The sequence below is a fragment of the Falco rusticolus genome, chromosome 3 (assembly GCF_015220075.1).
Source record: "Falco rusticolus isolate bFalRus1 chromosome 3, bFalRus1.pri, whole genome shotgun sequence".
Taxonomy (NCBI): Eukaryota; Metazoa; Chordata; class Aves; order Falconiformes; family Falconidae; genus Falco; species Falco rusticolus.
The window spans coordinates 85,095,398-85,111,290 of record NC_051189.1 but is presented as its reverse complement, the minus strand read 5'-3'; the positions used below and the strand labels follow the sequence as shown (position 1 = coordinate 85,111,290).

Here is a 15,893-nt window from a genome sequence, read left to right as displayed (position 1 = left end):
TCTTCCATTACAGCACTGGGAATTAGATCAGAAGGGCAATAAACATCATTGGCTCAAATGATCCAGCGGTATTTCAGCTTTCTGTGGCCAAGCAGTGAATGAGCTCTGATAACCAGCAGCTGCAGCAGCCACAGCCTCTGAACAGCATTCCCACAGGAGATCTGATTTAAGACGTTCCTTAATTAAAGGACAGTCCCTCTTTAAAAAAATCCAGTCCTGAATCACCCATGGAGCGTCAAAGAAAAGAAAATAAAAAAGAAAAGAAGCAGCAGCAGAAAAGTACCTCTTACTTCACCACCGTGCAAATGGACACAGCATTAAGAAGAACGTCTCTAAATAACCATGTAGCTGTATAGCATCTGCCTATGGGGTAAAAATATTTCTGACCACAAAAGGGAGCAGTTATTCCTGGCTACACACAAGCAATAAGGACACAGATCCTGGGTTTGACCACATCGATTCAAAGCAGAGTGATTTTTCCTAAAAGAAAAAAATGTAGATTTAATTCAAAAAACAGCACCAGCTGAGCTGTTCCTAATTGTCCCAATTTACCTCCCCCAAGCAGCAATTCCTTATTCGAGCCACACATTTCTCTGCCCCCTTGGATCTGGAGAGCCCTGCAGTTCTTAGCAGCTGTGACAACTGAGATAGGATACACATGGTACCTGATTTTTCAAGCCAGGGAGTTGAGCAGCGCTTGGTCCCAGCTGGACAGGGGCAGCAGTTGGAGAATCAACAGCCTGGCACCTGATGGCCCCATGTACCAAACAGCATGTTTACAGCTGTTTGTATGCTCTTTACAGCTATGCAGGAGCCCTCTGAGCTCATCTGACCTCCTGTCCAAGCCAGATATTGATGTGTTTTGTTTTCTTCCCAGAACCTGTGTTGCAGCGTGTTTTTAGGAAGGACGTATCATTTCTTTCCTAAAGGATTCCCCATGATGCTGAGTCCCTTGCCTCCCTCAGCAAGCTGCTCAGATGCTTAATTACCTTCTCTGCTAGGAGACTGTCTTTTATTTTAAGGATGAACGTGCCTGACACTCACTTCCAGGCACTGGGCCTTCAGGTGGGCGAGTGAAAAATCCCCCACATGCAATGAACTGTCAGACATGCCTTTCAACAGGAGTCTTTTGTCTGCTTTTCTAGCACCTGGATTAATTTTGTCTCTGTCCTTTGAACTCTCTCCAGTCTTTCACCATCTCAAAGTGAAATTGAAAGCCCTGAAGTCAATCTCCTCAGGTACATTTTGGGTCACAGCTCCCCAGAGCAGTGTGTAGCTCTGCACACACACCTTGCACTCTCCAAGCTCAGATGCGCTTTCTGGCTCTTGGATGCACGGGGATAACTTCTGGTTGGGCTGTGACTACTTGGCCATTAAGAAACCTCCACAGTTTGTACATGAGTAATTTCTGCCACGCTGAAAAACCAAATGTTTCTTCTGCTTTTATTTACCACATCAATTCTCACCTGGTCTGCAGCCTTCAAAAGGATGTTTCGGTGTCATCTAGGTTGTTCATGCAAATATTCAACATCACTGAACCAAGACACAGCTGCTAATGAAGACATGCGCTGGTGTTTACCTTTCAGCAGCTCTCATTTTTAGCTTATCTACAGCTGCCTACATTTCAAAGTTTGGAGCTGATTTTTACTCCGTTTTCCTTTGTAGACTGATATTTGTACTTTATTGCCTCTTTTTTTTTAGTTATTTAGTTATTTATTTTTTTAAGGAAAACTTGTTTTACTTTTTTTTTTTTTGCTTTTTTTCTTTACTCTGCTAAAACAATGTTATTGTTCCCTCTGGTGTTTGTGGAGTAGTGACTTTCTGAGCATCCCCTTACACATCTGTGTACAACTCCAAGCTTTTGGTGGTTTTGTTGGTTGGTTGTTTTTTTAATCCAGTTGCTGTTAAACAAGTGGAAATCTTTGCCACATAATTCTTTTGTAAAAGCAAAATAAGACCCAGAAAGAAAAATGAAAGATTTTGCCAGTGCCTGTAGATTTGGTAGAGATTTGGATAGGGAAAGATGTCCCTTGCCCATGGGTGCTGGAAGGGCTGGGAGCAGCCTGAGTCTGGGCTGCCACTCTACTGATGACTCCTTCATGGTAAATTTAGAGAGGCAGCCTTTTCAACTGCTGAGGACCTCTTGCTTTTTTGAACACCCAGGCCTTTTCCTGCTGCAGAAACACCATGTGTATTTAGATATTCAGTGTCCTGGGAAATGTCTACAAAGGATTTGGCCTTCCAGGGAGCAGGAGCACAGATATGGGAGATTATCTCCTCCTTTATTGCCTCTCCCGACAGCCAAATCTCCTAGGGCTGCCAGATTTATTAGAGTATTTCTCTGGGCACAGACATTAGACATCAAGGTCTGGCCTCTTTCCATTTGCTTTTGATCCTCAGAGAATGGAGATACACACCAGTGCTCCCAGTAGTAAACTGGACAGGATCATGTGCTGCCCCATGGATATGCTGTTAAAGGCAGCCATGCCCCTGCCTAACACTCTGCAGCGCAGATTAAGCCAGTCTTTGAGAAGGAAAACAGAGGGGGTTTTTTTGGAAAGCACATGGAATGAGCTCTGTTTCCTTGTGTCAGGGACAGAAGATGAGTCCAGGACTATTTTATTGCTGGGATAGATACAGCCTTTAAGTCCAATGGCTTTAGGGATTTACGTGGTTCATAAAATGATCTGATTCCTGGAGGGATATATGTAGAGTGGCTGTGAGGGGAGCTCAAAAGGTAGCGGGTGAGGTCTACCAGCAGGAAGTGTCTTTGATAATATTTTAAAGTAATGGGGGCAACTCCTTCTGCACTGTGTACTCTGAACCCTGTACCACCAGTGACAAATGCTTTGGGGTTCACTGCTCTGCAAAGGTCCATCAGTCCCCTTTAAAACATCTCATTCTCCTCTTCTTCCCAGGAACGGCACTGTTCTGAACTCCAAAGTCATCTCTGTGACAGTTAAGCCATTTCCCCGGTCTCTCCTCACCCCCTTGGAAATTGAATTCTCCCACCTGTACAATGTAAGTATTTCCTGGGAACCTGTACCATCCTGCAACCGTGTTTGCTTCTTCATAGCAGGAATGTATTGGTGCAAGGAAGGAGATGGTTTTGTTGGGCTCCTGAGACCTCTTTGCCAATGCAAAGCCCTTCAACCTTAACTCAACTGCCACCTTGAGACAAGGCTGGTGTTGGTGTCCTCTTGTTGCTCACTGCCAAGCATGCATTGTATTGGTCAACCATGCAAACCCTGCCTGCTCTGTGCTCCTTGCTCAGGCATTGCCAATGCAGGAGGAGGGTGACAGCACTGCTTGCACAGGGAACACAGGCATGCTTGTCCCAAATTCACAACATTTCATTGTGGGCATGGTCACGGGAGAAGAACTATGTATTCATTAAAAAATGGGCTATAACAATGAACTTCCTTGAGGAGGGAAAGAAGGAGGGGAAATATTGTTTCCATTAACATTTGCAATGCTCTTTGCAGTCCTCAGATGCAGCTAGAGGCATGAATATTACCATTGTGATCAGTAATTTAAAAAAGCAGTTGAAGATTCCCTCCAGGTTCCCCTGCTCAACCCAAAACAGACGTATGTGATGGACATTTACATAGCCTAAAGTCTGTTCTTGTGGGTTTCAGATGTCCTCCTGAGGGTCTGCAACGCGAATATTAGACCCAACATGTCTTTGCTTTGAACTTTCCTGCAAGGATGTTCCAAAGGGGTCTAAGACAGTTGCAGCTGGATTCAGTGGTAAACCTCTTCCAGGAAGCTTTAAACACACCTGACCACCTCCTGCAGGGCTGTGGCTCTTCTGAGCATGGTGTCCCACAAAAGCACATGCTGTATTTGACCCACTTTACAGAAGGGAACAACAAAAGGGTTCTGTGTGAGGGGAGGAAAAAGGAAGAACATCAGTAGGTTGAGTCAGGGAAGATACAGTCAAAGCCTTCTACAGGGCTGTTGATGCAGAACAAGCTGAGGCCCATTGTATTCTTGCCATTCAAGCCAAGGGTGAAAGGGGCTATTCCAAGGACTGAGACCTGTGACTGCCCATCTGGTGTATCAGACACACCATGCTTAGAGTAATAGAAGCTGTTCTACAGGACCTGCATGTTTCGTTCCAGTAGCTCCAAACACCCCATAAACAGCATAGCACTGATTTGCTTCATTTTTTCCTTTCTTGTCTCCTGGCAGGGAACCACCAACCAGACCTGCATCTTGTGGGATGAAACTGATGGGTGAGTTCTGTGGCTTTCTCTTTACTTTCATGACCCCGTTTTCTTTTTGGGTGAAATTATTGCAATTTTAGCAGTGATGTGTCAGTCTGTGTCAGCCCTTGCTCTCTTGATTCAGTTTTTTCTTGTCTCCAACTCCTGGCTGGCTTCGCCTTGGTGGGGAGTGTTTCTTCCTTCACCCAAATGCATCCCTTCTTACTGTGTTGTCTGTTATTGTCAGTTGAACTGGGTCTTATAGGTAAAGCTCTGCAATCAGGTGTTGTCAGCATGTACCATGAAGGGTCCTGTATGCTGAGAGCATTGTAGGTCTCTGCCAGGGAAACATCTCTCAGCATTGGAGCAGAGATGTTTGCGTGTGCTTCTGGTCATAGGGAGGAGAGTCTGCATTTTCTTTGATGCTTTGGACCCCAGCCTACGTTTTGCAAAAGTGGCCTTTTATTTTGACTCTTCCAGTTTCGGATGCTCCCACATGAGGAACACATGAACTGAAACCCAGGACTGTGGAGCCCTTCACAGATTGTCCTAAACTGCACTTGACACAACAGTGCTTGGCTCTCTGTAGTGCTCACCCCAAACTGTGCACCATGAGGAGAGTAATGCAAAATCAGAGCCCACTGTTGCAAATACGGCCTGCAGCGGTGAAGTACGTGTTGTGCGGCTGTGATACAGTGAAATGATTTCTGCTAGGGTTCCTGCAGTGACTGACGCTGACCAGGAGGTGTTGAGTGACGTGATTGTGGTCAGCAGAGAAAAAAGAAATCCCAGGTTACCACAAAGAGCCAGGACCATAAACCGCATATGGGAAGTAGTTGTCAGAGAGTGTGTGTCTTAGGAAAAAAAATAAAGTACACTCTGAAAGTGTGGCCTTAAATCCTGGGTTAACTTGACAAGGATACAAGGTGTTTGATCTAATGGTGTTTATACTTCACTGACTTTTGCATCTCAGTTTGAGGACCAACCTGACTTCTTTTCTGCTTACAGCCAGTTTCTCTCCTGGAGATCTCATGCATATGGCACCTACCTCTGCATTTATTATTATTATTATTTATTATTATTACCTGCAGCATCTGAAAAATTATTCTATTCTTCTCCTCTTATGCTCCATTAAGTAGCATATACACACATAGGCGGGCAACATATTTGCAGTCAGCTTACTGTTCTTGTTGGTCTGTGATTAATTTCACATGTACGAGTGGATCCAAAGCAAAGCTGAAGGATCCAGAGGGACTCCCTGCTTGTGAAATCACACCCATGTTGTAGCCCAGGGCAAACCCGGTCCCTCTGTGTTGTAGTACAAATTGCTCCAGCATTAGTAGATGCAGGAGCCCTTTTGTGCTATGCTGACCATATGACACAGCAGCATGCAGGGGAACCTTCATGAAATTAGTAAGGTGGTATTTTATTGTATTACTTATTGTAATACAAGAAGTAATTGTATTGTATCACTGTCAGAGAGCAGAATGAGTCTGTAGGTCAGCCCAGAGCAGAGATTTGTGTATAAGTGGGCAGACTCAGGAGGATGCTTGGATAGGAGCTGGCCTGCTCTGCTAAATCTGTTGTCTCCCCGTGATGGAATGGGATTAAAGCACTTGTATACAAATCCATTTTTTGGCAAGTAAAGGCAGAAGTTGGAACCAATGCCCCTTCTGTTCTGCACACCATCTCGTTGGTTTTGGCTTTCTACATCCTAGAGAGATGGCTCTGTCCAGAAGGATGGAGGTGTTTCCCTGCTATGCGCAGTGTTGGATTTAATTAGCTGTAGTCTGAGCAAGAAAAGAGCAAAATCCAGTTTGCACATGATTGGATCTGGGAGAGACTGGTGGTATTCAAGCTTGGCAAATATCTGACAAAGCTGGCACTGAAAAGTGCCTGCTATGAGCAAGATGAAGGGTTGCCCAGTGCTGAACGTGGTTTGAGATGTTTGATTACCATTGCTGATCTGGAAGCAAAATTTGCCCAGTTCAGTGCAGTCACCTCTGCCTTGTCCTGGGAGGTCTGGCTGCTCATATCCTTGTGCCCAAGGCTTGGCAGCTTGTTCAGTTGCCTGTTGTCTCTCTGGGAGTACAGAGTCTTAGGAATGCTTTCAGTCTTTAATCCTTGCATCTTCATGGCATCAAAGGATGGGCTTATAGCTAAGATTTGAGCACAATTTCTTGGCAGTGATGCTGTGGTTCAGTTGTCAAGGATGGTTTCCAAAACCCCAGCAGATTGGTTGCACAAATGTTGCTGCTAAGACTGCTTTCTGTGTGTGTTGGGGTGTGTATGCACGCACACCTGAAAGTGTTTTCAACCAACATTGCAATCTCAAGCAGCTGAAAAGTCAAAAATGCTGATGTCAGCACATTTTATTAGAGGATGTTCCAAAGCTAGATGAGATCTGGTGAGCTCTGGCAACAAGAGCTGCCAAGCTGTTTGTGCAACATTTTAAAGCTGACTTGCTACCACTACTGCCTCCCGGGAAAGTCTAATTAAAGGCAAACAATGCAAACCCTGTTCTCCAGGCCTGAATGCTCACCTCAGACTTGAACAGCACTCTGGAGCTGTCAAGGGTTTTGCATCACAGTTTTGGATAATTGTTTCCTGTTTGGAACAAGGAATTTTAGGTTAAAATCTGGACCTGTTGCCTGGTATGTGGCATGTGGCACCATGACTGGTGACTCTGAGCCAGGAAACCTTGAGGTTCAGCCACATTTATGTGATTCCCCTCTTTGCTCCCACCTTTTCCTTCACATCGCCCCTCTCTTTAAATTGGATGCTTCCCCACTGATCAGTTCTCATAAGACAGTCGTGCAAGTGGGTGAATCTCACAAAATCCCATTTCCCAGCTCTGACCAATTTAATGGCTTTACAGCTTTGTTTTCCTGCCTGTTATTCACCCTGCCATATTCCCTGTGCAGCCCAGGCCAGCCTGCTGGCCTGGTGGTGCTTGCTCAGAAGACACCACTGTCTCTTAAGCTTGCTCTTTTGCAGGCTCTTCATGCTCGTGCTCCAAGGATGGCTGGCCAGGGAGACCTTCCTTATGTTCACAGTCATCCATCTTAGGCTTCGGATCTTGGGGATCCAAACTCCACTTGATTCCAGTGAATCATCCTCTGGATTTAACCCCTTGCAGCCAATGTGACCGAACAGGTACAGAGGCAGGAAACTCAAAGTAATCCTCACACGAAAGCTCTTGCCAATTACTGCAACCACCTGAGCTTTCAATCCCATCCAAAACACGCCACAACCCTTTAAAGGCCACTTAAAATCCATGGGCCGTGAAGGGTTGAACTGTAAAATTGCAATTAGAACAGACAATTATCGTATGTCCATGTGCTTCCTCCAAGACAGAGCTGTTGAACGGAACACTTACTTAAAAAAAAAAAAAAAAAAAAAGAAAAGAAAGAAAAGAGGAGGAACCCCTGAGTGTTCATTCATTTGCATTTAGATAGATATTTAAGCTTGTAATATTAACAATGGATTTTTGATTTATTAATTCCAGCCCCTTTGAGTGACTTAGATTTGTGGGTGGCACCTCTCCATCTCTTTTCTCTTCCTCTTGCCCCCAACTCCTTATGTCATGAAATAAGAGGGGAGAAGATCAGGGACTAATTTCTGTTGTGTTGGGTGCTGCAAGTATGATTAATGAGCTTAGCACTGGCTGGGTAAATTGAAAGTTGAAACTGGAGAATGATTTGGGATTCTCTGGCTCTCCTCCAAGGGTATTCATCTGGAGTAATTATTAGCTACTTAGCCCTGCTGAAGATAAAACCTAGGCAGGATCTGGTCTCCTACTCGCTCTTTCTCCTGCTGGGACGGGATGCAGGGAGTTGATAGGTGCAGCCATCTTATGTGCTTTCATGTTCTTGCCCATCACCAGCTTTGTATTTCTCGTCTGACTTGCTTTGGTGTACAACAGAGATGCCATGTGGCAAGGGAAATGGGGAGACAGTTGCCAAAGTTTGTTGGTGGTGGTGTCAGCATTGCTCAAGGGCTGCACTGGAAGATGTGGGGCTACTTAGTGTGACAGAGGAGTCCTGCTGCCCCAGGGGGCTGATGAGTCTGTGTACTCAGACCTCCAGAGCTGGGGTTTGGCATTCTTTGAGTGTGGGATCAGGTGAAATGATGAGGTTTGTTGTGAGATGAAAAGGAACAGTCACAAACCACCAAGTGCCTGGAGAGGCAACATGAGATTAGGTTGACTGATGGACAAACCCACAGCCACAGGTGAACGCTAATTCTCCCCTCCAGTGTGCTTTGGTGATGGCAAGGACCAAGGCTGCCATCTGGGTCTTGTGTTTTAGTTCATGGTGCATGGGAGAACGTCATCCCATGCAGGTGTGAAAGCAAGTCCCGTACATGCAGAGGGTGGGATCCAGCAGGTCTGCATTGCCAAGGGACCTCTCATCCTACAGGAAATGCTTGCTCTTAGGGAATCTGCCTGGCTCCAGCCACCAATTATTCTCTGCTTCTCTGTCTCCAAGAAGGGAATAATAATAGCTAGATAGTGTAATAACTTATCTTAAGAGGGCTTCTAAACCTTCAAAAATATTTGCATAAAAGCTTTTTGCTCTTGGAATGGAAAGTGCCTTAGGAGTTTGTGGGTTTGATTCAAGGACACTCTTACCTTCCCTTGGGAAAGATCATCTGTTCTAGTAATTAAAGCCTTTAACCTATCTAACTTAGGAAATGCAGACCTCACTGTTTAGGAGGGTGACCCATGCGCAGCAAGGTTAGGCATGGAAAGCAAGACAAGCAGCACCTCAGCTAGTGGGACAAGGCTAAATCGCATCCTCCCAGCTCTGGGCTGGATCTGATGCCCATCCAAGCTCAGGCAGAAATCCCCCCCAAGGGTTCACAACTGCATGGAGTGATGGTTTATGATGCTGCCAAACAAAGTAGACTATCGATCTGTCCCTGTTCAGAAACTTACAGGATCCTAATATATAGCTCACAGATGGTGTGGAGAGACCTATGCATGGGGTCTTTTCAGACAGGAACTGCTTGAGGTATAGGGCGTATAATGGTCCTTCAAGGGGATGGTTGATAGAGCTGTGTGGAGCAAGGGCTGGCAGAACTGAGGGTGATCACACAGAATTGCAACCCACAGGGAGAGTTCTGCAGTGTCATAGTAAACTTGTGGTGGTGTTTTTGTTTGTTTGTTTTGTCTGAAACAGCTCAGAGGAGCCCCCAAAACATCCTAGAAGGAGATATTGCCTGTCAGGCACCACAATTTTTCTGTAGGATAATTGGTGTCTTTAGGGTGTTTATGGTCCAGCTGTCCCACAAGTCCTGCAGTGCAGCTGCTTTGCCTGAAATTCCTATTTTCAGGATGGGATGACCAGTGTCTAATCTACAGAGTCCCAAGCTGTCCTGATTCCTGACTGCACGTTACACATGATTGCAGGCAAGTTGTGCACTGATGCATGGTGCAAGGCAGCATGGGTAGCAGGACACGGTGTAGGCTCCGTGGGCTTCATCCTACTTCTTGAAAACCTCTGATGCACTGGACAAAGGCATGAAGTTTCCTCTTCTGTGTTTTCTGGGGCTTTAATGCAATCCCAGTCTTGGTGGCTGCTCACTGGTTTCCTTCAGAGGGCATGTACAATAGGTCAATTTCTGCCAGTACTCCCTGACACGAGAAAAGTGTCACAGAGAAGTGTCACAGAGGACGGGTCATATCTATAGCATCCCATGGACACTTTTTGCTCATCACGTCAGTTGATCCATCTCCTGTCTTTTGAAGAAAAAATTTCTAAAGTCAGGAAACAGGTTCCCTTTTCTTCTGTCCATCACCTAGTGCATTAATGGCCCTGCCAGAGCTGTAGATCAAGCAGTAACACAGCTTGTCTGCACTGACAAAGATAGATGGGTCCCCCAGGTACAGGTAGAAAGGGAAGGCTGCTACAGCCCCAAAGCCCCTTGAGAAATCAGTGCATGACATATGACTTATTACATATTTTCTACTGCAACAATCCAACTGGCTGTGGGGGAGCAACATTGCCAGTGACATTCTCTTCATGTGCAGGGTGTCTGTTCTGGGGTTTGCCAGTACCCCTGCTCCAGCTCCATTGCCCTCAACTAATATCTTCAGTTTTAGCTCCAGCTGCAAACACTGCCTCTCCTGAGTGCAGCTGTGGAGGTATTGAGGGGATGTCTGTGAAAGAAGGCAGCACTGTGCTTGCAAAGCTTGTCTGCGCAGGGGCGTGCAGGGAGGTTAATCTGAATATTCCCATTAGTTCTCCTATGTTAAACCCAGTTAAAAGTAGCCCCTAATTCACTCTGTCTGGCTGCACTTGCAGTGTGCAACTGGGCAGACTGAGTTATGGTCCCATGAGCCCCTTTTTAGCCCTGGACGAGAGCAGACAAAACAGGGCTAATGCAGTGAAACCCAGTCACACCTCTAGAGCCTGAGGATTTAGCTTCCCAGCTCAACCTGCTGGAAGGACCAAGCAGAACTGCTTTCAGGGGATTACTTTCCCAGGCATCTGCCTTACCCCAGGGCCACCTTTTCCTAGAAACACCTTGCCACCTGAATTTCCAGGCCTTGCAGGAAAAAGGTGGTCTAGTTCCTTGTTAGCACAAAGCAGCTGGCACAAGGTACCACCAGACTGCAGGGCTGTGCCTAGCCCCATTTCAGAGAGGAGTTACGTTTCTTTGGCCTTTGCTGAGCTGCTGCCCAGCAGTCAGCATTGTCTGTGGGACTGGCAAAGCTGGAGCTGGCTTATTGTCCAGTGCCTTTCACCACACAGGATGCAGGAGAAGCTGAGAAGCATGATACAGGACTTCTGCTGCCTGCCAACAGAGCATGGTTTAATGGTTTTCAACAGAAGGCAAAAGGGGAGAGAAGAGAGGATTCAGAGGCTCTGAATCAAACGCTCCAGCTTTTCCCTTGCTTCCTCAGTAAAGGGGTCAGGAATACAGATGGAATAAATTAATTCCCTTTACAGAACTGGCAGCCGCCAGACACTGAGACCTGGAGGACATTCCTACCGGGAAGGAGCTTGGGTTCAATGGTGTGATTCCAAAACCTGATCTCAGTGCTGAGTGTGCACTGTGAGCTAGAGCACTGTGGGGTTCAGGATGGCTTGTATGCCCACATGTGTGCCTGTGCTATCTATTCATATAAAGGCACATGTGCAAAATATGTGCAAAGATACAAAAAGGTGAGTGGGTGGGAACAAGTGAGCGCTGGTGCTGGATAGTGAGTACGGACATGTGTGAGTGTGTTTCTGTGCACAGTCAAGGCTGCAAGGTGTTGTTGGTGTGTCAGTGTGAACGTAAGCAGACATGAGGTGTGCAGCTATCTGCAAGTACAAGGCAGTACTCACAGATGCGTGTTTGTGTGTAGGCAACACGAAATTACGTGTGCATGTGTACAAATGGATGCAAGTACCCAGATCAGGCTGTTAACCCAAGCCGTCCTCCATTCATGCAACGAGTCTCCAGCTATGTGAGCACACTACGTGTTTAAATGCAGGCGGGAGTAATGGAGTGTGTATGTGAAGGCGTGGAGGGAAACGTGCACACACAAACCTCTGCACAGCATGCTGTGCGTGCCAGACTGGGGTTGCATGTTTTGACTGCATCCTTGCCTGCTCTCTTTATTTACAGCTCTTTGCTCTCAAGCAGCGATACCCTTTACTCCTGTTCCCTTTTGCTGATGGGAGGGTATATGTTTAGCAGCCTGTGGCCAGCTGCCAAGGAAGTGGCTTTTGGTGGCAAATGGTAGAAGCCCAGCTTAACTTCCCAGGTTGCATGAAGGGACTCCAGACCCATTCCCTGGTGCATTTCTGCTGCATTTCGCTTGGTGATTGCCTGTGTGTTACCTTGTATGTGCTGAGAATGTAATAACAGTACAGACATCTGTATGTGCAGGTGGAGAGCTCTGATTCACAGCCTCAGACCTTTAAGTGTATGGAGGGGAAAGGAGGCTGTGGAAACTTGAAGCCTACCCTTAGTGTGTTCTGATTCCAATGACTCAATAGCCAGCTGGGTGCAGTTTTAAAGCAACTTCAAAATAGGCTCAGGTACATAGGAGAGAGACAAACACCTGCACTACCTGGATGATCAGCACCTTCTGTGTGTAAAATTCAGAGTGGAGTCACAGTACCTCACTGTACTTCTTTGCTGGATTGGTTTTATCCTCCTTTTATGAACACACAAAAACCTGTCTGGATCTAGATCAGGACTTCCCAAATGGTTCTGTCCATAAACATGCAGTTCCTACCATCTTCCTGAGGATATCAGGTCTGTATCCTCTGGAGCATTGTTTGGCTTTACTGGAAGCTAAATGCTGTAGAACAGCCTGTGCATGATGTGAGGAGGGTGTGTTATGACCACAAGTTATCTCAGGTCTAGGGTTGTTCAAAGCACAGACCATCAGCGCTAGGTAGATGCTCAAGCAGGTTACGTGCTATGTGTTTCTGTTAAGAACATGTGTTTCTGTTAAGAAACAAGAAACAGTTTCCCCATCAAGCTCCTTTGCTCAACTTCCTTGCAAGACTGAGGCAAGTTCAGATGAATTTCTTAAAATTCCTTGTTTTATAATAAACACATGAACTACACCAGCATGGGAGCCAGAAACACAGTGGTAACCGTCATAATCACAATAAATCAAGCTTGCTAAAATCTGGGGGGGTTAGTATTTCTTAAAATGTTTTGACAAACATGCAAGAGTTTGTTCTTGATCTTTAATAACTGGGCTGAAGAAACCCCTCCTAAGCTGGTATGCTTAGCAGGTCTCTCGTCTGCTCTGTGCATCAGCCACAAAAAACCACCAGCACATATTCCATAGACCAGGCAATGGATTTCCCCATAGTGGGGATGCTGACCAGCCCCAGACAGCATGCAGAGCTCTCACTTTCATGATGGGAGCCCATGGGAAATGGTCAGGGTGCAGAGACAGGTTTATGAGTCCACATCATTGCTCAAGGCTGGGTAGGACTGATGGATGTGGAGGGAAAGTGCTGAGAGCTGACACACCATGAATAAGGAGGGGGAAGGTTTGCCTCTGTTTTTAAAGAGGAGAAAAAGACTTGTTTTCATTTTCACCTGACTGCTTGTGCACTGCACTGGGAGGTGGGATGTTCAGCTAAAATATAGCAGTGAAAACAGGACACTGTGCCGTGGATACAGTCTTCATCTAATGATGAACTTTCTGTGTGTCTGGGCAAATCAGTGTAAGCTTTGTGCCTCAGTTTTCCCTGAATCTACTGTGCTAATAACATCAGACAGCTCTTCTAAATGTCATGAAACCTAGCAACACGGAGCTCCATTTAGTGATAGTAAATAGCAAAAATAAGTATTATTATTTATCACTGAAAAATGAATATCTAAACAAGAGCTTTATGATTGAACTGGTCATCCATGCCGAATGAGCTCACGTGTCAGCTGTGCCCATCACGCATCGGTTGTGTGAGCAGCAGCGAGTATCGTAATGTGAATTTTAGTTTTCATGAAGTAGAATGGGACCAGGGAGGCTCAGGGCAATCACTGCAAGGCTGAGCACGCAATGGCACAGGACACCAGCCTGCGCATCCCACCGGCTGCCTCAGCTAACGGTGGCTGCCTCAGCTGCGTGGCAGAGCAGATTAGCGAATGAATGCAGCATCCAGCCTGCTCTGACAGCTGGCTTGATGCAGAGCACGGCAGCCTCTCCCACTGCAGGGAGAACTGATGTCTTGCAGCCGACCTGCTGCCCGAGTGGGAGAAGCAGGTGCAGGCAGACCCCTAGGACAGTCAATGCTGAGCCCTCCTGGAAGGCAATGAGCAAAGCTCTCCTCCCAGAGAGGACACATCCTCTTTGCCCTGACCATTTGATTTATTGGGATTCACTTTAACCCTCAGTCAGGAGCTACAGAAAGAAAAACAACTGATGCGCCAAGGTCAGAAAGCCCCATTACATGGGATATAACAATTTTCAGACTTGTCAAAGCTCTTTCCAGGGCTTTGCAGATACTTCAGTTCAATTACAATAATGACCCTTTGGAAGACGTGTATTAATCTCCTGGAGCTGCCCTCTGCTTTAGACCAGAGCTGCCTCTCAAGATGGTTTAATGTATATGTGCAATGTCCATGGGGTGGTAAGTCAGGCAAAGGGAGTTGCTGCCTGTCTCTGATGGACAGCCAAGGAACAAATTCACCATCTGCCAGAGCGCGGTGCCTGGCAGGGTGGCCCTAAGCCTGACCTAGCAAGAGCCTAGATCTTCCTGAGGTGAGTTCTGCAGGCTTGAGGACAGTCTGTCTTTCTGGTGTGGATGGAAGTAGGGGCAGCAAAGTAGGTGGGAAGTATATCAGTTCCCCTCAGCTTTTGGTGATGTATCCAATATACCACCACCTAGCCAAGGGGACAAAAACGGAAAGGGTCATAATAATTGCATGGATGAATTATGGGCTCTCCTCAAAAACCTAGCTGCTGTCATTTGCAGGTGGGGAAGGAGAAACCAAGGGAGTGATTTATCTACTGTCACCAAGGGAGATCAGAGCTGAGCCACAACTCAGATCTCCTGTCCTCTCTTATGGCTGTGCTGGTGGCTCTGAATAAAATGTTAGCTATGTCCTGTATTGGGAGAACAAGAGCCCAGAGGAGGCAAGGATCCAGCAGAATGCTACCCTTTTTTTAGCTGTGGACATTAATTATTTAATGGTGGGTTTAGATCATATGTCAAACCTTAAGGAATGTTGAGCATCCTTCAAACCTCAGCAAGGCTCCTGACAACTTCAAGGGCACTCTACAGGATGTGGCGCAGGGATTATCAATATGCATGTGATTTTTTTTCTGATTTCAACCTTAATCTGAGGCTGGGGCACAAGTGCTGCTAAAGGCTGTTTGCAGGTCTTTTGGCTATGAGAGGAGTATCTTTGTCTTTGATCTTCCATAAATGAAAGCTGCAGTAATGTATCACTGTTATTGAGAAGTCTGCCGCGTTCAGGCAAACCTTTTCCCGTCCATGTGTCCCATGCATTGGTCAAAGGACTCCTGGAGAGTTCGATGACATTTAACACCATGTGCCAACAGCCTGTTTAGTTACTGGTCATGATGAGTGAGGCAGAGCACTGCAATGCAAATACCCCAAATCCAGGCAGCTTCAAGAAAAAAGTGTCTTGGAGCTGCTGTACACACAGCAATGCAAGGAGATGGAGGAAGCTTCCTGTGTCTAAATATTACTGCAAGATCTGGGTCCTGGCTGGGAAAATCATCCTTCACCTGCAAAGTTACATGGAAGGAAGGGATTTTTGATGCCTAAGGTGTAATTTACACATGCCAGCACATGGGGAGCCAGTGTGAGTGCAGTGAAAGGAAAGGCTGTAGCACACACACAGCTGCAGCTGTATTGCAACCCTATCATCTCTGCAGTCATTAAAGTTGCACTGATTAGTCCCAGCAAAGAATCTGCTGTCCATCCTCAAGAGAAACAACTTAGGATGAGGGGGGAGGTTGAACGTGTTTTGACTGAGACTTCTGTGACAGGGCACGGGAGGAAACAAGCTACAGGTCAGAATTGGCATTGGCTCAGCATGATGGAACAGTCACACAGGGGCCCCAGTGCCCACACAAGGAATGATATAGAAATGATGAATGGAATGGAGCGGAACAGAACAGAACAGATCAGATCAGAACAGAACAGAAATGAACGGAACAGAACAGAACAGAGCAGTTCAATTTTCAGTTGGAGG

At 46.2% G+C, this 15,893-nt stretch overlaps 1 protein-coding gene across 5 annotated transcripts in view; it reads left to right on the top strand.

Annotated features, from left to right (window-relative positions):
* The window catches only part of ADGRB1 (adhesion G protein-coupled receptor B1), a 294,612-nt gene that overhangs the window by 170,525 nt on the left and 108,194 nt on the right, over positions 1-15,893 (top strand). For all 5 annotated transcript variants that reach the window (XM_037381503.1, XM_037381502.1, XM_037381500.1 and 2 more), the window contains exons 16-17: positions 2,919-3,021; positions 4,195-4,238. In XM_037381503.1, the coding sequence (XP_037237400.1) occupies positions 2,919-3,021; positions 4,195-4,238 (147 nt within the window). The remainder of the gene's footprint in view (positions 1-2,918; positions 3,022-4,194; positions 4,239-15,893) is intronic.